This window comes from Lycorma delicatula, chromosome 10 (genome assembly GCF_047948215.1).
Source record: "Lycorma delicatula isolate Av1 chromosome 10, ASM4794821v1, whole genome shotgun sequence".
Taxonomy (NCBI): domain Eukaryota; kingdom Metazoa; phylum Arthropoda; class Insecta; order Hemiptera; family Fulgoridae; genus Lycorma; species Lycorma delicatula.
In genome coordinates, this window is record NC_134464.1 from 68,442,079 (window position 1) to 68,465,709 (window position 23,631).

The window sequence follows — 23,631 nt, forward strand, 5'->3', positions numbered from 1 at the left end:
AATCAGTTTCATCTTGCTCTTTGCATATTGCTCCTCGCTGCAAGTCACACTCGCAGTTTCGCAATTTCATTAGTACACCAGTGGACTTTATCTCTGTCCCCACCATTTCTTGATTTTCGTTTTTCATTTTCTTCACAAACAATTTTTGTGAAGACCTCTGGAGTCCAGTCTTGCATTCCTTCCACACTCTCTCAATCATGGCATTGGCAGCAAAATCACACCCATGGCTTCTATTGGAGGCAATCAACAAGGCGTTGACTACAGGGAGTTTTCCTACAACATGGAAAGTGGGTAAATTGCTGCTGATCCCAAAACAGGTGAATGCAGGTCAGCGACAGTCATATAGACCGATATCTGTATTGCCGATGATCGGCAAGTTATAAAAGAGGCTTTTGGCAGGACTAGTTCAGTCTGAGTTAAGAGGCATCTGTAGGATTGGTGCCGCTGCAATTTGGGTTCACCAATCTCTGTGAGGGGTTGGTGAATTTACTGTTTAGGGTAATTACTGCTTTTGTACAGTCTAATCAGTTTTAAGACAGGTAACCAAAAAATGATTACATTTTATAGGCAGAATGAACATTTAATAATCCAATTACAAATAACAGTACCATTAAAAGGAAAATTTGTACCCAAAGGATATCATCCCATATTATGATATGAACCTATTCAGCAATAATGTTAAAACTTTTAATCATACTCTTAACTGGTGGTTTGCATGTTTTCTTCATTAATTTTTACATTATTTTATTTTTGTACAGTATTTCACCTCTGCTGACCTCAATATCAGAGTATACTGTTGCAACTTTCATTTAGAAGGTGCTCTAGGTTTGAATAAGGGTGAAATGTGGCATTTTTCACACATACAGTATTCCTCTGTTGTTACAAACAGTAACTAAAATTGAGGTGACATTTGTAGTTATATCAGTAGATGATATTCTTATTTTACCTGAGATAATAGAGAGAAATTAAATGTGTTTGAAATATATCTTCTCTTAAGGGTCTCTCAAAAAGTCAGAATGAATTTTCAAGATACAGAAATGAGTTGCAGATCATTGTTTGGAGCCAATAAATTTTAATCATGTGGAACAATATTTAGTAAATTTATGTTTATGAATGCCCAACTTTGCTGAAAAAAAATCACTTTTCCTTAAAAAATAAGACAACTCAAGTTAGTCAAATGTTTAGTATTTTCAAAAATTCCACACAATATTTCAGTTTACAAGAATGGATTGTTACTGTACTTCTGTTACTTACACATTTAAGCTATTTTACTGCCCCTTTTTCTTTTTCCTCTTTAGCCTCCGGGATTTACTGTTCAGGTATTACTTAAGAGAATGAATGAGGATGATATGGATGAGTGAAAATGAAGTGTAGTCTTGAAGTCTCAGTTCGACCATTCCTAAGATGTGTAGTTAATTGAAACACAATCACCAAAGAACACCAGTATCCATGACCTAGTATTCAAATCCATATAAAAGTAATGGCCTTTACTAGTACTTCAATGCCGAAACTCTCGACTTCCAAATCAGCTGATTTGAGAAGACTGTGTTCACCACTAGACCAACCCAGTGGGTTATTTTACTATACTGGATCTATTTCAACCAAACTCAGAACAATTACTTACTAACTGAGCCAAAATTCTGTCGATGTTAGACATCCCTGTCATAACCATATAGGAGTGGTTAGGGGTAAGAATCCCTCACCTTCCTACCTTCTATTCTAGAAGTTTTTAAAAAATTCTAGAACATTTGGGAATATTCTGGAATATTTTTGAATTGTACGTATGATTAGTATATTTATTTGTATTGTTGCATCAGTTATTATTATTTTTTTCCTGAATTTTTATGGGCATCGACTGCTAAGGTGATTAGCCCTCGTCACAATCTTTAAAAGAAACTACTATCACCATCTGGATCGTCATATGTAAGGGTATGTAAGGGTGTAAGGGCCCTTACATTTTATTTAAAAGCACAAACTACACAAAACATTTAAGACATAAAGACAAGGACAATCACAAACACTTATGGGGGTGTAAAGGGCCCCAATATTAAAATTTGAGATAGGTTCCCAAAAGACCATTAAATTAAAATTAAAATTAAAACTTATCCTACCATATCTTTCTTTATTTCTTCTACGAGTCTCATTTATAGTTTGTTTAAGCACCCTCGACCAGAACCGCCGTTGAGCAGTATATCAGTCGCGCCAGGGTGCCGTGGCAGTTGAATCCTTCTTATAAACAGGCTATAGGCATGCACAGCGTACACCCACAGCCTCGCGCCCTCAATCCACCCTTGAGGGTCCCCCATGCCATCATCGGACACACCCCGACAAACTGCTCTTGAATGCAGGTGAGCCAAAATGGCCTAGGCAAGAGGGCTACCTCCCGTCACTATACGTGCCACGTTTCGAGACTCCCTTATGTATATATACATACATTTAAAATTAAACTTATCAATACCATTTTTTCTTTATATATATATAAACTACCGCTTAGAGTTTCTTTTGTCACAGCTTTAACTTTCATTTTTATAGACTTTTAAGAAGTCCACTGGCGTGTAAAAATGCAACTATATTTTCTTCATTTCCATTATCCAGATCAGCAGTAATATTATTTTTAAGACGGAACCTCTTTCTGAGGTCCTCATATATGGTACACTCTTCTATAAGATGCTTGATTGTCAGTGTTTTATTGCAAACACCGCACATTGGTCTCACTTCGCCGGTTAACAAATATAAATTTGTTAATCGCGTATGACCGATTCTAAGTCTGGTCACCGCTACTTGTTCACGGCGAGTCAACTTATAGTCGCTTTTCCATTTATAAGGGGAAGATTTTACTGTGTTTAATTTTGTATTTAATCTCCTCCATTCAGCATTCCACTTGTTTTTTACTATGTTTGTTAGACGGTTTTTAACATCTGCCACTCTTACAGGAAAAGCATCCAAAACATCGCAGACTGTTGCCTTTCTGGCAGCTTCGTCTGAGATTTCATTACCTGTAATACCAGCATGCCCCGGAGTCCATACAAATACGCATCGCTGTCCTCGTTGTTTTAGTACGTATAAAATGGACAGGATGTTTGCAATTAGGACATCCTTAATGTTCTTGTTCCGAATTGCGACGAGTGCACTTAATGAATCGGAACATATTAGCACTCTCTCTTCGCAATAGTGTTCAGTGTAGCGAAGAGCTTGCTGAATTGCAGTGAGTTCTGCCGTGTAGACACTGGCCACATCTGGCAGTCTCCAAAAGTGGGCTTCTTCATTTACATATATCGAGCATCCAACACCATGTTCGGTTTTAGAACCGTCAGTATAAATTCTAATATGTTCTTCGTAACTACTGACGGTTGCCAAAAATTCCTGCTGGATGATCACTGCTGGTTTCTTTTTTATTTCTCCTTGAGAGAGATCCAAACTTGTATTAACCGCTGGCAAGAGCCATGGCGGTATTTCTCTAGTAGAAATTGCCAATGTATCTGGAATGGCAATTTCATATTTATTTCTTAATTCGTGGTACCTAATTCCGGCTGGTCTGGAATAGGTAGCACGACGTTCGTATAATGCAGCCATGGGATGATTCGTAAACAATTTATTATTAGCAGGGAAAGCCCATATATTTGCTGCATATCTTAACAAGAGGATCTCTCTTCTATAATGTAGTGGCATTATTCCGGCTTCAGACATCAGACTAGCCGCCGGACTTGTGCGGAAAGCACCTGTGCGTATATTATTCCGCTATTATGAACTACGTCTAACTTTCTTAAGTGCGACTTTCTAGCGGATGAATATACGATACATCCGTAGTCTAGTTTAGATTGAACCAATGCTTTATACAATCTCAATAATGTATCTTTTTCTGAGCCCCAATTTAAGTTCGATAAACATTTTATAATGTTTAGGGCTCTTTTGCATCTATCACTCAGGTCCTGTATATGTAATCCCCATGTAAGGGATTTATCCAATACTAGTCCTAAATACCTTACGCTGTCTTTATATTGTATTGGATTATCATCAATTGTCAAAGCAGGACTTTGATGAGGAATTCTCTTCCTACAAAAGTGTACACAGCACGTTTTTTCTGGTGAGAATTGGAATCCATTATTCCTTGCAACTTCATTTAGAGCATTGATCGCTCGTTGCAATTTGTACCTCAGCATAGCAGTCTTGTTGCTGGCATATACGATTGCCAGATCATCAACATAGACGCTTTAGCTGATTTCTACTAGAATGGCTAATATCAATTTATTAATGGCAATGGTAAACAAGGTACCGCTCAACGGCGAACCTTGCGGTATGCCATTTTCCAAGATTCTTTCACATGAATATTCATTGTTGACGCGTACTTGGAAGGTACGGTCATTCATGTAGTTGCTGAGCAGTATAGGCAGATTGCCACGAATGCCCCATTCATATATCTGGAGCATTATACCATGACGCCAGGTCATATCAAAAGCTGTTATATATAATGTCCTCTAAGCTGATCATTTGATCAGTGGTAGAATGGTATTGCCGAAAACCTGCTTGATACGGTGATATCAGGTTTTCTTTTTCCAAAACCCAGACGAGTCGATTATTAATCATTTTTTCCAATATTTTCCCCATAGCACACGTCAGAGAAATAGGACGGTAGCTATTGGGGTCTGTTAAATTTTTATTTTTCTTTGGTACTGGAACAACATGAGCTTTTTTCCACTGCTGCGGGTACTTTCCATCCCGCCATATTTTATTATAAAGTTCTAATAATCTACGCTTTGCAGTGGTATTCAGCTGCCTGATCATATTATAGTGGATTTTATCCGGACCAGCAGCTGTGTTACCTGATTTTTCCAACGCTTTCGCGAATTCTTCCATTTTAAATGGTACATTATATGAGTAATTATACTCAGTTCTAAAATTTAGTAGACCTTCGAGTTCTTCTTGGTTCGAAAACCTTCCTCGTAGTTGGCCGTTTTGCTGGCCTTTTCGAAGTGATTGGATAACAGCTCTGCAATTTCATATGGAGTATCTTTTATTTCATCTTCATCTTGAAGGCTAGTTATGGGAGCAAAATCATTACGCCCACAAATCGTCTTCACTTTCCTCCAAACATCTGATGCAGTAGTAGTTTTGTCGATGGATGACACGTATTGCTGCCAGAATCGTTTTTTCGAATCTATCATAAGACGTTTTGCATACGCCCTGTATTTCTTAAAGGCAACACGATTTTCTATACTAGGACGCTTCTTAAAGGCGTTATACGCCCTTTTCTTTCTTTTTATAGCTTCACTTATTTCATCGTTCCACCAAGGAACGGGTTTCTTTGTAAGTTTCCCAGATGTTTTGGGAATATATCTCGATGCCGACTGAATTATTGCATTTGTTATGGCGTCGACATCGTCTCCGATAACTCCAGTTGTTTCTGGGAGTATCGTTCTAGCTGTGAAGCTCGTCCAGTCTGCCTTATCAAATAACCATCTTTTAGAGATGGGATGTGTTTTTCTTGTAACATCAGTTACAATTTGCACCGGGAAATGATCGCTTCCATGCAGATCGTCTATGACATGGAAGCTGTACCTCGGTGCTATCGATCCGCTTATAAGTGCAAGATCTATACAGGACGTCGATCCATCTCTGGCATTGAAAAAGGTTCCTGATACGTCGTTTAAAATAATAAGTTCTGAATTCATCAGGAACCCTTCCAGTTCTCTTCCACGGGGATCTACTCGATCCGATCCCCAGAGAGAATTATGAGCGTTAAAGTCACCCACCAGTAAAACAGGTGGGGGAAGCTCGGAAATTAGTCTTTCTATGTCATCCTTATTCCAATCGTAATTCGGTAAGTATATGCTGCACACAGTGATCTTAAGCGGTCGCTTCATTCTAACGGCGACCGCTTGTAGGTTGGTGTTTAGAACAACCGCTTCGGTGGTAGCTCTAGTCGATATTAATATAGCTACTCCACCTCTAACTCTTACATTTGGCGGTTGATCTCGCCGAAATATATCGAAACCTTTTAATTTAAAATTTTCATTTCGGCGGAAATTCGTTTCTTGCAGACATATACAAATCGGGTCTACATCATGCACCAAGCGTTGGAGCTCATGGATGTTTGAAAAACATCCATTGATGTTCCATTGTGCAATCGACTCGCTAATTTTTAATTAAATTATGACCTTGGTTTTCCTTTCGGCCATCCTTTTTTTCTCTTCTTCTCCATATTGCGAACGGCATCATGTTCGCGGAGAACATCGTCGCCGGTGTAGCTTCCGGTCTCCGAATCGGAGACCACCGAAGCCGCCGACGACGACGGACATGGATCGGCGCCGGTTTCGGCGCAGTTCCTGGATCTACAGGAATGCTGTCCTCTGCAGTTTATACAGGTAGGAGGCTCCTTACACGGCTCTCCTTCATGAACTGCATCACCGCACACGCATATTTGCGGCCTCTCACACCTAACAGCGGTGTGTCCAAAGCGTTGGCATTTAAAACATCGCATTGGCTGCGGGACAAATGCCCGCACATCCAACCGATGTATGCCCGCTCTTATCTTCTCCGGTAAAGTAGGCCGGTTGAATGTAAGAACATGGGATGCAGAAGGAAGGACTTCGCCATTCCTTCTCATGTTCAACCTCCGACATTCTAATACTCCTTGCGGCGCTAATTCTTCTACAATTTCCTGCTCCGTACAGTTAAGAAGATCCCGACAGACCACAACACCCCTTGAGGTGTTGAGCGTGCCGTGGGGATCAACACGTACAGCTAATTCTCCAATTTTCTTCATTTCTAGAATCTTCTGAGACTGTATATCATTAACAGTCTCTACATGAAGTCCCTTGAAAGTTTTTCTTATTTCTTTAACAGGGCCTCCAGCACATTTGTTTATTTCTCGAGCGATGAGGAAAGGACTCACCCTCGAGAAATTACCTTCTTCCTTCGTAATAACCAAATACTTAGGTTTTGGGATGCAGCTCTTGAAAAAAGCTTTCTGCAAGCTTTTCCTAGCCTCAATCTCAATCCTCTTAATCTCCGTACTCTTTCGGCGTTTCGCCTCAGGCGAAACAGCCGGTGCTAAACGAGGGTGTTTGCGTGAACCCTCTGCCACGTTTAATTGTTCAGTTTCCATGAACAAATAATCCCTTCTGTAGTAAGGCTAGCCGCCGGGGTACACCCACACTCCAGGGCTACCAACCCTGGAGGTCCGTTCCGGTACTCCGGTGGAACCGGCATATGTCCTGGCAGAGAGCGGATGCGCAGTCTCTGCACTGACTCCAGGCCCCTACACACCGAAGCTTTCAGGGCTCCCATGCTCCGAACATGGACACCTTAACTACATGCTTGCCATCGCGGGGGGCATGTGGACGACGAAAGGTCTCCGTTACACCTGCAAATAACTTTGACCGTAGTCGCCACATCGCCAGCTCTAAAGGCGGTATTAATCCATTTCCGTAATCGTTAATAATGTCGTATCTGCAGGTGGCCGTAAAGTCCAGTCCTGTAATTCGGCCTATAGATGTAAATCGACCGAAAAAAGCATATCCGAGAAACAACACTCGGAACCCCGTTAGCCAGCTATATGTAATGTACTTGAGTACAGCTGTTGCCGCCCTGGACGTGGAACGTAGATGTTGTGTTCCGGACGTGGGGAATATCTACCTCAGGGCATCAGTTATTATTCTGTATACTGTGAAACTTTAAAATATGTGTCCTTTCATCAAACTTGTCACGTTTTCATTCAAATCATACTATTCTAGGGTAATAAAACAGGTTAGATTTGAAAAGTTAAATTCAGCAAGAAGGAATGCAAAGAAGAGTTATATTTGATGTGAAAAATTAGTGACAATTTTTATAAAAAAAAAAAATCAATGGCCTATGAAGAAATTATGACCCTGATCAATGCCGGGTGGTCCAACCAAATTACAATTAGAGAAAAAAAAAATTTTACATGAATTTTTATTGTGGAAATGGTTCAGCACCTTATAATAAATGTAAAAAAAATAAATAAATGCGTGAGCGGTGGTGGAGGGGCGATTTGAGGGGAGAAGTCACTTTTTAACATAACCTCAAATTTCTGAGAAAAATCTTCTTTTTTGTTTTTTATTTTTAATTTCCGCAAAAATAATTTAATTTTGATGAAACTTGGTGAAAGTATACCTTTCTGTGCCTTAAATAACCACAAATCTGTTTGATGTCAACTTTCGCTGGAAATCGCAATAACACCATTTTTCACGCATTAATTTTTTTACGTTTATTATTAGCCCCTTTACCATTCTACTTATAACAGTCCAGATAACATTTTTTTCCCTTCTAAATGAGTTATTTCGATCAATTCAGGGTTTTTAAGCTAGTCAAAAATAAAATTAAAAAGATCTTTTTTGATAAAAACAAAATTACTCTTATCATTAATAAAAACAATTATAAAAATTAAAAAACATGACTGCCAAAAAATAAATGGAACTAAAAAAATGAAAATAAATCAACTAAAGAAAAGAAAACAAGGTATGGAAATAAAGGTCCAAACACCATTATGCAATATTTAATTAAATAAAATAATGGGTGACGAAAAAACTTTCAGTTTTAATTTGTTTAAATATATTTTTCATGTTGTAGAAATAGCAGGCATTTAAGGTTTGTCTATTGATTAAGTTCTCACCAGGTCTTACATCGATAAGAAAATTTTGTTCTTTAATGAAAATATTTAAATGCAGTTGGGGGACTCTTTAATATAGAATAATTACTATTCAGAGCTCTTTAATATAGGACATTTACTATTTAGAGCCCTCCCCCTTCGCGACTGAATTGAAATATTTTAATTATTTAAATGTGTTTTGAATGGCAGCATACACTGTTCAACTTTGCCCTGTCCCCATAAAGCATCAAATTTGACAGTAGTGAGCTCAGTCCTCAATCCGATGTCGACAGCATTACTTCTAATTGTACTGTCATCAAACTCTACAAAGACTGTTTGTGGGAGCTCACCAAGCTCAAGCTGGTCTCAGCGTAGCACAGGCCTCTCGATTTTTCTAAGAACATCAGTTAATTCTTTTTCTGGTTTGGTTCCATCGTGATTTTGTATTATACTAACAAATACCCGGTTTGAATTTTGAAAATCATAAGATCGGTTACAAAGATATAACAGCATTTCCAAATAACCGTGATATATTATATCTGTTAGATCCTTTCATACTAAAGTTGGCTTTCAACTTATTAACAAATACTTTGTTTGAATTTGGAAAATTGGATGATTGTTTGCAGAGGTATTATAAGAGCACCCCATTGCACCTCCCAAAACAACGCCTCAGGGGCACCCCATTTCTTTCAGTTGATGATGATGATGATGATTGGTCATGATGTGCTTGCATCACCTCACCACTCTTGCCCCACGGGATATTATTATTATTACTATCGCCCACTACTATTAAGCAGAAATTTTTTAATTCTATTTAATCTTATTTTATTTTATTTAATGAAAATTTAATTTTATTATTTGTGTAATATCATTCAATTGATTTGAATCATTCACTCAAACCCGGTTAACTCAGTGACAGAGGCTTACAGTTCACAGTTCATTAATTCAATTGATTAAAGTTTGTGCTTTAACAAGCAAAGCTCCAGTACTACTTATATATTTATGTTTATATATTTATATGACATTCCCCAGTAACGTAAGAATTCCAACATGGGGTCATACGTCTAAATCAGTTCGGCTACCTAAATACATACACTCCTTTTTAGGCTTCGTTTTTTTCTGTCATTATTTCATTTATTTTGAACTTCTACATATTTTATATACTATACTTTTAATTATTTTAAATTATTCATGTGGATTTTAACTACTTTCTTTTTTATTTATTAATAATGTTGTTTTTTTTTTTTTGTAATTATCTTGGTTTCCTTTAATCCATCCTTACAAATTCTAGAGTAATTATTTTTTATTTTATCTGTGTAGCACTCCTCCAGATATGATGTGTACAATTTATTATTATGTACTAATAAATTTATGTATAAAATAAATATTTAAATGAAAAAAATAAGTAATAAACAAAATAATACTTCTTCAGTGACAATTTAATAAATTAACTGAATTTTAATGAATTGATTTATTATGTAAATTAATATTTATTTTTTGTAGTGTCTATATGTTTCTCAGTTTGCTTCTGCTACCCAATGTCACCTTTTATCCAACTTGAAAAATTAAATTTAGAACATTGTGTAAATATTAAAAAAAATTTTAGTTTATTGTGATTTTTAAAATGTTATTCTTAAAAATCAATATTATCTTCTTTTTATGTCTGAAACATACAAGAATTGCTTGTTAATAATTAAAAAATTTTAATTAATTTTATTATTTAAAATTATGTGAAGTTTATAAGTTAAAAATGTTGTTACAGGTTTGTTTATTATTATTATTTTGTTGTGTTACATTTTTTAAAAGAATGTTAATGTTCAAATAGGGACTACTGGCTGCAGAATAAAAATAAGAAAGAATTGAATATTTTATAAATTATATACTAATACGGTCTATCTATTTATTGCTAATGTAATTTGATTTATGACCTTAAAAGATTAGTAATCTGTATTTACAGATAAAAAAACCAGCTGAGTCGGAAGCAATAAAAAAAATAATGAGTTGATGATGCTGGGTTTTTTTTGCTTTTTTTCGTTTTAGTAATAACTTTTAATTGGTTATTTATTGTTAAGGAAAATTTTACTGAAATTCTTGTTTAAACAAAAGATACTGTTCAATATTAATAATATATTATTAAGATAATATAATTATTATATGTGCTAATTAAAATAATATTTTATTAGCTTTGAAATTTTTTTAATAAAATATATGTATATATTTTTCTCAAATAAATAAATAAATTGATAAATAAATAAATAGGTCTGGTCTGATGATAATAGTTTACACTAAAATCTATAACGATCCATGAAAATATTTAGAAAATCCATTTTCATCCAGAAAAGTACGGTATGAAAACTTAAAAAAAAAAAACATATTTTAGACGTAAGGCTTTCGTTGAGAGAAGTAAATCCAGTTAAAATTAGTTGAGTAATTTTAATTACTAGTACTTTTAAACAAACTTGATATATGTATTATAAATATATATTATTATTCACATATATAAATATTATACAAACATAACAATATTAGTAAAAGTATTAAATCTTGAATGAAATAATATATGTACATAAATAGATTGTATTAAGATAATAGAATTGTTAGAGGTTACTGTTTATAGTAAATTATTTATATTTGTAATTTTTATCTTATTTCCAGGAAAAAATTAAAATTGTGGAACTAAAATGAATCAACCTAACAGAAAACCACACTTTTGGTGTGCTCTGTGTGAGTGTCTAGTAACAGGATCATTCGATGTTGAAATAGCAATAAAAAATCTTTACATTCATGTAAAAGGTTCACGTCATCAAAGTTTATTGGACACATATACACCATGTTTTGTGACATGTGTATTATGTAATTGTAATGTACCATTGTCGTACGATTATGAAGCATCTTTTAATAATTTATGTAGTCATATTAATGGTATGAAGCATAATTACTATTTACCTCCATCTTATAAAAATGAAGATTTTGATGATGACGATGGTGATAATGATGATGATTATGATGATGATGATGATTATGATGATGATGATGATGATGATGATGATGATGATGATGATGATGATGATGATGATGATTATGATGATGATGATGATGATGATGATGATGATGATGATGATGATGATGATGATGATGATGATAACAATTACAACTACAATAGAAATTATAATTATAATAGAAATTACAATTACCATAGGAATTATAATTATAACCAAAATCGTAGATTTTATGGGTAAAATAAAAAAAATATATACTAGGTTATACATGAAGTACTTAATTATTTTAATATTATTCTTTAAAATAAAGTTAAAAGAATTTATAAAAGAGATTTCATGTATTAAAAGTATTGTATGTTTGGGAGGAAAAATATTTACTTATAGTATGGGAAAGAATTGTAATGGATCAAACCTTAGAATTTAAAAAAAAAATTCTTAACAGCTGAAAGTCCCTACAATAAAAAAATTAAAATAAAGAACACGATAGCAATTTAGTGTAAATGGACATGTGTGTTGTCATATAATTTATTTAATATTGCAGAGCTGAATGAAAATATATTCATGAAATTTTATATTTACATACTAGTAAGATTGTATTACTCATACAATTAATAAAAGGAATTCATGTCTGAGAAGGCAGAGATACAGTGTAGGTAGCTCAAACACTATAATATTATGAGATGGATTGGGAGAGGAGGAAAAGTGAGGGGATAAAATGATTTGATGAATCTAATGACCTACCATTCTGATTTATGCATTTGTATATTGCCTAAGCTAGATATTGTGTGCAATACAGGCAGTGAAACAGTGCTGTTTTATGTAAACTTGTGAAGTTTTGTGAATAGTATGACTGTAAAATATTACCATGCAATGATCTTTGTATCAACCGACAGCAGCTGGTGTATGCTCAGTCACAAATTTCAACCATATCTTTAGAATATGTAGGAAATAGAATAAAAAAATTATAAAATCACGTGTCATTTAAAATAATCATCCAAATGATTAGCAATTTAAAATATGAGGCATATGCAGAAAGTAAATACTATTTCTTTCTACCACTGCTGCATGCTGCATTTGCAGCTCTGAGCTACATTCTCTCATGTGTTAGCTTTCAGTAGACACCATTACAAGTACAGCAACGTTTCAGTTGATTAAGCATAGTTTAAAATGTTCAGATCATTTGAGAATCCTGCCGATTGTGAAATTAGGGCAGTATCTGATTTGTAAATGCAAGAAATGTCAAACCAGCTGATATTCATTGACAGATTGATGAAATTTATGGTTTATGGTTAAGCTGAGTGATGAAATGGTTAGAAAGTGGGTGGGGTGCATTAGTTCAATAAGGGAAAAGTAATGCACATGTCGATCAAAGGAATGTGTCATGAATAGGGATTTGGTTGCATGAGTGGATGAAAAAATCAAAGAGAATCGACAGTCTATAATTTTTTTATTATGAACTGAGTTTCGTGAAATTTCAAGAACAATTCTACATTAAATTGTAACACAAAACCAAAGCTCTCACAAACTCTACTGTCATTGACTATTAAAAATGTTGACAGTTTCACAAAATCAAGTGAATACACTCTGCTCAGTCTTTTCTTACCTGATATGAAAATGAAATGATGACTTTTTGACCCATACGGTGGTTAGTGATTAGAGTGTGTTCTCACATCAACTGAGAAATTCAAATAGCAGTCTATGGAATGGAGACACAATATCTCAGTATCAACAAAAAGACAGAAGTTCAAAACCACCATTTCAATTTGAAAAATCAAGTGCACTGTCTTCTGGAATAAGAAAGAGGTTTTGCTGGTTGACTTCTTGCCGAGATTAAATGCTTTACTTTATTGTGATACTAAAAAACTATGTCATGCAATCCAAAACAAGAGGATATACATGCTCAGTTATGGGGTTTTGTTGCTTCTTGACAGTGCTTGTTTGTATGTTACTGATGAAACTCAGAGTCTGACTGAACAAAAATTTTGTACAACAGTGGTTACCTTCACTGGTGGCGCCATTTGTTGAAGAAATTTAAAAAACTGGTTACTAGACATAAAAATTGCCTTAATAATGGTGGAAGTTATATAGAAAAGTAGTTTAAGGTATGCTCATCCATGTAATAATAAGATTATTCTGTTGAAATAAAGCATATTTTTTAATAACAAAATGGTGTACTTACTTTCCAGATATGCTTTGTATTTTATCATGTTAAATATAGATACATATAGAGAGCAAATGAGAAATAAGAAGGAATCACAGTCCATGTCTTGGGTTCAGAGAAATGAGATGGTTAATTTCATAATTTATAAATTATAAATATGTAAAAAAAAAATAATTATAAAAGTATAAAAATGCAAAACATGTTTCATTTTTTTTTTTATCAGATGATCATCTCATTGTTATTAATATTACACAATTATTTTGAAAATATTACGGCTAAATATAGCAAACATATGGTTAAATAAGGGTGTTCAAAAAGTGATGCAACCTTATGTTTCCTTCTTTTGTTGCTGGTTTTAATTGAGAAAAAATGGGTTACACAATGCAGCAGAGAATATTCATTGTCTCCCATACATTAGATGTGACAGTTATGCCCAGACCCAGAATGCCTTCACAGAGAAGTATGGTGTGGATGCACTAAACAAGTCCTCCATTAAGTAGCTGTCAGCAAGTTCCAACAGATATGGAATGTGGCAGATGCAGCCAAAAGAGGTTAACCAAAAGTGCTAACACCAGAAAAGTTGATCCACATGCAAGCTGCATATTCTGTAGCCAGTCTGGTCTCTCCAGTACCTACACATGTGAATGCACAGAATTCACGCATTTGTATATGGAAAATCCACATCAGCTGCATGAGTCCCCTCTGCACGGACAAAAAGTGGGTGTTTGGTTTGCAATTTCATGTAGGCATTTCATGACATTTTTTTCTTGGCATAGTGAACAGTGAGCGCTACATACATGTGGTACAACAATTTGTAAACACTATATCTGCAGATCAGCTATAGTACAAATGGTTTCTGGAGAACAATGCTATGACTCATACAGCCAACAATACTACGACTTTCTTGGATCAGTGTTTTCATGGACAGGTGATTTCAAAGGGGTTGTGGACCCCTCGGTCTTCTGATTTATCCCCTTCTGAATTTTTCTTGTGGTGATACCTTAAGGATGTTGCTTACAAAACATCCTCACACCATTCCCGAATTGCAGAGTGGAATTGAACAATGTGTTGCTGTAATTCCTCAACAAAGGGTAAACATGTATTTAAGAGCATGCAACATTGTATTCAATTATGTAAATCACATAATGGAGGCCACTTTCAACTACTATTGTAACTTACTAATTTTCCCATAAGGTTGCATCACTTTTTGAACATTGTGTACAACCAGGAATGTTTTCCTTTTTAAGTTTTATTTTTATGACTAATTTTTTTCAAAAATTATATTTACTCAAAATATAAACGCAACTAAATTTCATATGGTTATTATATTTTTTCTTAGCATCAGATTCACTTTTCTTGATGTGCTGCTGTTAAAACTAATTTAAGCAACTTATATGTATCAGTAAAACATATACACACACGTATATATTTATTTATTAAAAATTTGATCAAAATATCTGTGAATTTTTTTTTAAATTAGAAACTTTCAGACGAAAAACTTATTTTGTGATGCTTGTAACATACGTTTCCCATATAACTGCATGTAATGTGTGTAACCATGAGACGTGTGGCTTAGATTTGACACCTAAGTTAACAAATTTACTTTCTGTATTTGACAATTGTATTAAAAATTTCTATGAAAGATAAAAAAAAATGAATAAAATTTTATGCACAATAAATAAAAAAGTGACTTCGAAAATAAACTAAAAGATAGTAAAAAAAACTTATATTCAATTCTTTAATTTTTGAGGTTGGCAGCAGGAAAAAAACAATGAACTACAACTTACTAAGTTTGATTTTTCATCTGTTTTATTGCAATTTCATAGTATTCAATTTTTATTTAAAATATGGGTTGCTGTATAGAAGAATATACTTCTTGAAAAAAAGAAGCCTTTGTTCTTATAAGAAAGAAAGTCATTCATTAGAAATTCAATTGTTACTGGATCTGTCATTTTATAAAAATAAGAAAGTAAGCTTTTACTTATTAAGTAACTAGACCATGCATGAGCCAAAGTTGTTTAGATTACAGGAATATATTATTTTTTTACTTTCCATTTTCTAACTAATTTTACCGTAATCAATAAAGTTCTACATTAAAGTAAAAGAATGGCTTCAAGATATAAAATCATTAGCACTATAATGATCAATACTTTGTAATGATGCTAATAATAAATAATTTAAAATCTTTACATTGTCCATGTGTATATTAGAATTTCTTTAAAAAAATTATCCACTAATCTGTTATCAACTAGGAAAAAAGCAGGCATACAGCCTGCTGCAAAAATGCTACATGGTTTATGTTTTATTACACATGATTTTGTTAAATGTTTTTGCCAATTGTAACTAAATAACATTTACAACAAAAAGCTTCAAAATCCTCAACATTTTTAGCTGTTTGTTGAATTGTGATTTTTGAACACAGCTCTAACCCACAATGTTTTCCTTTTATATCACCAAAACATAAATATAATTTTAAATAAATTGTTCGTATTAAGAAGAATAAATTGTTCGAATTAATGAATCGTTCGTGCGCTGAGCGCAGCCACCTGGCATACCACTATTGGTCCACTGTGCACCAATAGCAGCTAAAATAAAAATATAAGCATATGTAACAAACAAAAACAAACCCATGCACCATCCTTTTTTATGGGAAAGATTAGAAGAAAAAAAAACTACTACTAAAATATTACAATATATATCACAAAATTACTACACAACAGAAACTTCTTTTAAACCTCAATAGAATTAAAATTGTACTGACCATTGTAATGAAACAAAAACATGTATCATGATCTACATATTTTAGAACATCATTTGAATTTTAAATCTGATGAATAATTAAAGCAATATATTAATAAATTAGCATTAATCTAATAAAAATCTTAAAATTTGTAATGGGAATCAGCCATCTTAACTCCATCGATTTTTGTTATTCCATTTGTTTAGAGAAAAAAAATCAAAACTTATAACTAAAAGTAAATTAAATGAATTATTAATAGCTTCAACTGAACTAACTAACAAAACAAAATATAAAAACTAACAAAGTGCAATTGAAAACCCATCGTCACTAACAAATAAAAAGTATGCCGTCTTACAGGCAAATAATTAATTCTACAGGTGAAAAGCCCTCTCACTTAGAATTTTGTAATAATAATTTTGGTATCAGCATGCAGTTCGATAGACATTGTTAATAGATTTAAAGGTTGCCATTGGTTTTCATTCTACTGAGTTAAGATAATTTAGATAATGCATTAATTCACAACATAATGGATGTATTAATTTATTGCTTTGTGTTATCTTTTCAATCTTTTTGTTATGATGCATATAAACCCCCCCCCCCACAATAGTCATGAATCAGAGTTGCTTTCGCTGAGAGTTCATTGTACAGACAGCCCTGTGGTAAACAGAATAAAGGTGTTACTCATTGGGCTGAATATCACTCGTACTTCGTTGGGTAAATGATGTAACAGAGTATTTGACTCAATATCAGAAACAATGGGGAAGCACTTCAATTCCATATAAGTCATGTCAAGCTATATATAACCATTACAGTACAGAACTTTAGATACATATGTTGGTTTTCACCAAAACGAAGGAGTTACATGATTACTCTTTTATCAAATTATTAATAAAAATTTTAATTCAATACTACTGTTGTAACTAAGGTGTACACAAGAATGCAGTTAGGTTGCATTTGGAATCTCCTCCTTTTTATGAAGTTGGTAAAAATAAAAAAAAAAACAATTGTTAAAAATAAGTAACATGATAAAAATGTTATATAATATTTAGGGTAATATACAAAAATTAATAATTTGTAAATGATATAAACATTTCTAGAATGATCATGAATTAGTTGAAGACAGAATAAGAATTGGAAGACAAAGATATTGATGACCACAAAAAAAAATGGAAAATTTAATTAAAATAAAATAATCTATAAAAAATAAAAACAAACTTCAACAAATAATAGTGCAAGTTAAAAATTATATTTTTATTTATTAACTAAAGTAAAAAGTATTTACAACAAATAACTATTTCTGAAGTCAGAAATACAAATTGTGTCAGCTATTACAAATTAAACAAAGTTTCGTAAAGTTAGTACCTCAGCCGACTGCTAGGTGGCTAAACAGGATTCTCACATGTAAAATGGGATTTCAAGAGCATATAAGAGAGAGCGTCACACAATTACACCTCATCTTGAGTTCGCTAAGGGGAACTTATATACTTGGTGATAATAATGTACCTAAGCATCTATAAAGTATTGTTATATCATATTTTTGTATGTCGCATTTTATTGTTATTATATTTTTGTTGATCCCATTTTTTGTAGTAAAACTTCTGTTACCAATTTTGCATTGTTTGAAGTAGAATTTGCATTATATTGAATATAGTTGTTTTTTTTGTTTAACTTGTGTTCGCTGGCACGAACTTCAAAATTAGTTATTTATTGTAAATAACTTTTACTTTATAATACTTTTATTTTAGTTAATAAATAAAAGTATAATTATTTTTAACTTTTTAGTACTATTATTTGTTGGAATCTGTTTTTGTTTCAATTTTTTTTTTACAATTTTTAGTGGTATCTAGTACCTATATCTGTATCTATCTATCTGTATTATGTAATAATTAGCTTTTTTCCTAAGGTTATCATGGGATTTGGTTAAAATTTTTATGGAACCATTCCGAAGTATACTCTCAATTAAAAAAAAAATTATCAAAATCAGTTTACTAACATTGAAGATATTGTATAACATCCATTAAAACAATGGTATTTTTCCAAAGATTATCGTCGGATTTGGTTAAAATTTATGTAACCATTCCAAAAGTATACTCTTTTGATTAAAAAAATTTATCAAACTCGGTTTACTAACTTCAGAGATATTATATAACATAATTTAAAAAAAATACAGTCAAATTGATAACCTCTACCTTTGAAGTTGGTTAATAATCGTCAATAAACATCAAATCACTATTAGAAGAGTTGTTAAAGAGGTATTTAATATGGTTTATATAAAACAATCACATTTTTCTTGCAGTATTTTTCAACTCGAACCAGTATACAGTGTTCAGTAGAAGTTTCTTATACTGAATCTGCTAGCAAAACCAGACCATTAGCAAATAGCTCTTATAAAATAATTTTAACTTTGACACCTGTAAGTATCCATCTCCCTCTATTTTAAAATTAAAAACTTAATATAAGATTATTTTATAATTATCATCAATACTCAAAACCCTAATCTGACTTCTTTAGTTATCAGTTTTCTAATATGACATGGCTTATCACCCATTTTCATTTGTTTTCCTGTGAAAAAATTGTTCACTCCTGCAGAAAGGTGATTCATCTTTCCTTCATTACCCTCTTGTCTTCGTGTAATGAATCTTCACTTGACTAAAAGTTTCCTGAAAATTCAAAAAAGTTATTTGAGTTATAAAAGGTACAGAAATTTCTTTAATGTTAATCATCAGAATATAATGATAATATCAATGAAGTAGTTTTATAAAATCTGTTATTTTCTTTTTAAATCAGTGAATCTATTGAAGTACTTTCTACTGAATTATGTGTATGTATCAGTTAATAAGTGACAAAAATAGACATGTTGGTTAGATCTGATGACAGTTAATTTTAAGGTGGATGTATAAGAAAAAGTAAAGGTAACTGTGTGATAACAGTTTTCATTTAGTATGCAAGTTATGATGGTTAATACCTAAAGACATCTTGAAAAGGTTTATTTAAATGCATGAAAACTTTCAAATGAGCTAAGACTGAAATGATCACATAAGTTTTATTAGATGTTAATATTGTTACTATTTTTTAATTATCATGTTATTACATCCTGAGTTTTTAGTATTAGATTATAAGGTTTTTAGTATTAGTTTTTACAATATCACTTGACTTTTATGTTCTTTGTGTGACACTATTTGGAAACTGTTAAATTTACAGAAGAACAGTTCACAGAAATTGCATGTTGGTAGCGCACCAATTCATATGTCTTTGCTGTTTAAGAAAGTAGAAGGTGTTTTAGGAAAGTAATCATACCTTGTACTGTAACTGACAAAAAGAGTTAATTATGGTCGATATTTACACTTGGAAAAAGCCAGGCGATACTGCAAGGTATCAGATAGATTATATCATGGTTAAGCAAAGATTTAGAAATCAACTTGTTGACTGCAAAACTTACCCTGGAGCAGACATTGATAGACCATAATTTGGTGATAATGAAATGTAGATTGGGGTTTAAAAACCTGAAGAAAAGGTGTCAGATGAATCGGTGGAATTTAGAGAAGCTTGAGGAAGAGGAGGTAAAGAAGATTTTTGAGGAGGACATCGCAAGAGGTCTGAGTAAAAAAGATAAGGTAGAAAATGTAGAAGAAGAATGGGAGAATGTTAAAAAGGAAATTCTAAAATCAGCTGAAGCAAACTTAGGCGTAATAAAGAGAACTGGTAAAAACCTTGGGTTTCAGACGATATATTGCAGCTGATGGATGAACGTAGAAAATATAAGAATGCTAGTGATGAAGAAAGTAAAAGGAACTATCGGCAATTAAGAAATGCTATAAACAGGAAGTGCAAACTGGCGAAAGAAGAGTGGATTAAAGAAAAGTGTTCAGAAGTGGAAAGAGAAATGAACATTGGCAAAATAGACGGAGCATACAGGAAAGTTAAGGAAAATTTTAGGGTACATAAATTAAAATCTAATAATGTGTTAAACAAAGATGGTACACCAATATATAATACGAAAGGTAAAGTCGATAGATGGGTGGAATATATTGAAGAGTTATACGGAGGAAATGAATTAGAAAATGGTGTTATAGAGGAAGAAGAGGAAGTTGAGGAGGATGAAATGGGAGAAACAATACTGAGATCTGAATTTAAGAGAGCATTAAAAGATTTAAATGGCAGAAAGGCTCCTGGAATAGACGGAATACCTGTAGAATTACTGCGCAGTGCAGGTGAGGAAGCGATTGATAGATTATACAAACTGGTGTGTAATATTTATGAAAAAGGGGAATTTCCGTCAGACTTCAAAAAAAGTGTTATAGTAATGATACCAAAGAAAGGAGGGGCAGGTAAATGTGAAGAATACAGAACAATTAGTTTAACTAGTCATGCATCAAACATCTTAACTAGAATTCTATACAGAAGAATTGAGAGGAGAGTGGAGGAAGTGTTAGGAAAAGACCAATTTGGTTTCAGGAAAAGTATAGGGACAAGGGAAGCAATTTTAAGCCTCAGATTAATAGTAGAAGGAAGATTAAAGAAAAACAAACCAACATACTTGGCATTTATAGACCTAGAAAAGGCATTCGATAACGTAGACTGGAATAAAATGTTCAGCATTTTAAAAAAATTAGGGTTCAAATACAGAGATAGAAGAACAATTGCTAACATACAGGAACCAAACAGCAACAGTAACAATTGAAGAACATAAGAAAGAAGCGTAATAAGAAAGGGAGTCGGACAAGGATGTTCCCTATCTCCGTTACTTTTTAATCTTTACATGGAACTAGCAGTTAATGATGTTAAAGAACAATTTAGATTCGGAGTAACAGTACAAGGTGAAAAGATAAAGATGCTACGATTTGCTGATGATATAGTAATTCTAGCCGAGAGTAAAAAGGATTTAGAAGAAACAATGAACGGCATAGATGAAGTCCTACGCAAGAACTATCGCATGAAAATAAACAAGAACAAAACAAAAGTAATGAAATTTAGTAGAAATAACAAAGATGGACCACTGAATGTGAAAATAGGAGGAGAAAAGATTATGGAGGTAGAAGAATTTTGTTATTTGGGAAGTAGAATTACTAAAGATGGACGAAGCAGGAGCGATATAAAATGCCGAATAGCACAAGCGAAACGAGCCTTCAGTAAGAAATATAATTTGTTTACATCAAAGATTAATTTAAATGTCCGGAAAAGATTTTTGAAAGTGTATGTTTGGAGTGTCGGAGTATCTGAGAAGTAAAGATTAGAAGCTTTTGAAATGTGGTGCTATAGGAGAATGTTAAAAATCAGATGGGTGGATAAAGTGACAAATGAAGAGGTATTGCGGCAAATAGATGAAGAAAGAAGCATTTGGAAAAATATAGTTAAAAGAAGAGACAGACTTATAGGCCACATACTAAGGCATCCTGGAATAGTCGCTTTAATATTGGAAGGACAGGTAGAAGGGAAAAATTGTGTAGGCAGGCCACGTTTGGAATATGTAAAACAAATTGTTAGGGATGTAGGATGTTGAGGGTATACTGAAATGAAACGACTAGCACTAGATAGGGAATCTTGGAGAGCTACATCAAACCAGTCAAATGACTGAAGACAAAAAAAAGGAAAGAAATTTACAATGGTCCCTGCAAAGTACTTTCCTTTAGAAACCACAATCTTTCTCTAATAAAGCTCCCACTTTTGAAAGCACATGTATTTTCCCTGAATAGCAAACAGCTGCTTCTTGCATTCTTTCTTACTTCCTCTACATCATTAGATATTTTTAGAGGATTGTTTTTCAATTTAGGGAAGAACCAGGTCAGGATTGTACAGAAGGCTGAGATGAAGTTGCAAAATCCTTTCTTTCATTAGAGACTAATGGACAAGACTGCTGCAATGAAGCACCCAGTAATCATTTTTCAAAAAAATCAGGCAGTTTCCTTCTCATTGCATCATATAAGAAATTTAGAACTTCCAAGTAATATTATTTAGTCTTCTGGAGTTTTTTCATGTTGAACAACACTCCTGTAAAAAAAAAAAAAAAATTAAAAAATAGTGGGCTTTGGTTTGACATTGCTCCAACTCCCCAACTTTTTCACTGTGAAAATTGGATTTTTGTCTCAGGATCATAACCACAGACCTATGACTTATCGCCAGTAATACCCTTTTGTACATTTTCAGATAGTTTCTGATTATATTCAAATTGTCCTGGGCAGCTTCATATTTTAATTCTTTTGTCTTAAGTAACCAATAAAAACAAATTTTGGAGCCATATGGCTCATCCCCAATTCTTGACTAAAGTTTTCTGAAACTATAATTTTTGTAATTTTGAGGTCATCTTGTATCACTTACACTGTCAAATGATAATTTTTATAAATTTAAACTTTAACTTGGTCTGGAATTTATAAATTTATTTGTTCTCCTGCCAGAATGAAGGTCATTTTCAATTGAAGTATGTCCATTTTTATTATCTTAAACCACTTTAATTTATGCATCGATGCAAATTCATTAGCATACATTTTACATATAATATTGATGATTTCTGAACAAGAATGCTCATGTTTGTTGGCAAACTGTAAAGCAAACTCTTTGAAACATATGTTCTGAAATGCGATGACTACAATAAATTACTGATAGTTGGATGTCAGTATACTGCTGCTGACTGAATAGTTGAATCGATTTGCAGTTTGGTGAGGTTTCAGCCAACATTGTGAAAAAAAATTAGCGTACCATGTGGCACTTCTATATTTAGAGTTACAGCTCAGGTTGTATACTTGGACAGACCTCATACTTCAAAACGAACATCAAAGTATTAGTAAAAGTAGTGCATTCTCATGTGACTTTTATCTCTTTTGAGAATGAAATAAAACCATAAAGCAACACTTGGCAGCAGCTGAAAAAAAAATATCATTAAGAAAACTTAATGCTATTCCAGAAGTGTTCTAAAGGCTGAAAAGAATGTTAGCATAAATGTGTTTTATCTGGTAGATTGTAAAGGAAATATCATAAATGCAGTTCTATACTTTTTCAAACAACAAAGAATTGCACAACAGTGTTATGATGGTTTTTCATAATAAATCTATAATTTTAAATTTAAGATAAAAAAATGAAATTTGGTCATAATGAAAATAAGAATATTAATGATAATATTATAAGTAAG

The 23,631-nt window shown here is 33.0% G+C and overlaps 1 protein-coding gene across 2 annotated transcripts in view; it reads left to right on the forward strand.

The window, feature by feature from the left end:
- Window positions 1–23,631, forward strand: part of LOC142330843 (uncharacterized) — a 57,319-nt gene that overhangs the window by 7,468 nt on the left and 26,220 nt on the right. Inside the window, exon 2 of one of the 2 annotated variants that reach the window (XM_075376304.1) lies at window positions 11,264–15,133. The exons of the other annotated variant lie outside the window; for it this stretch is intronic. Coding sequence (XP_075232419.1) covers window positions 11,290–11,847 — 558 coding nt within the window. The 5' untranslated portion in view covers window positions 11,264–11,289 and the 3' untranslated portion in view covers window positions 11,848–15,133. Of the gene's footprint in view, window positions 1–11,263; window positions 15,134–23,631 lie in introns of those variants that run through there. 2 annotated transcript variants of the gene reach the window in all.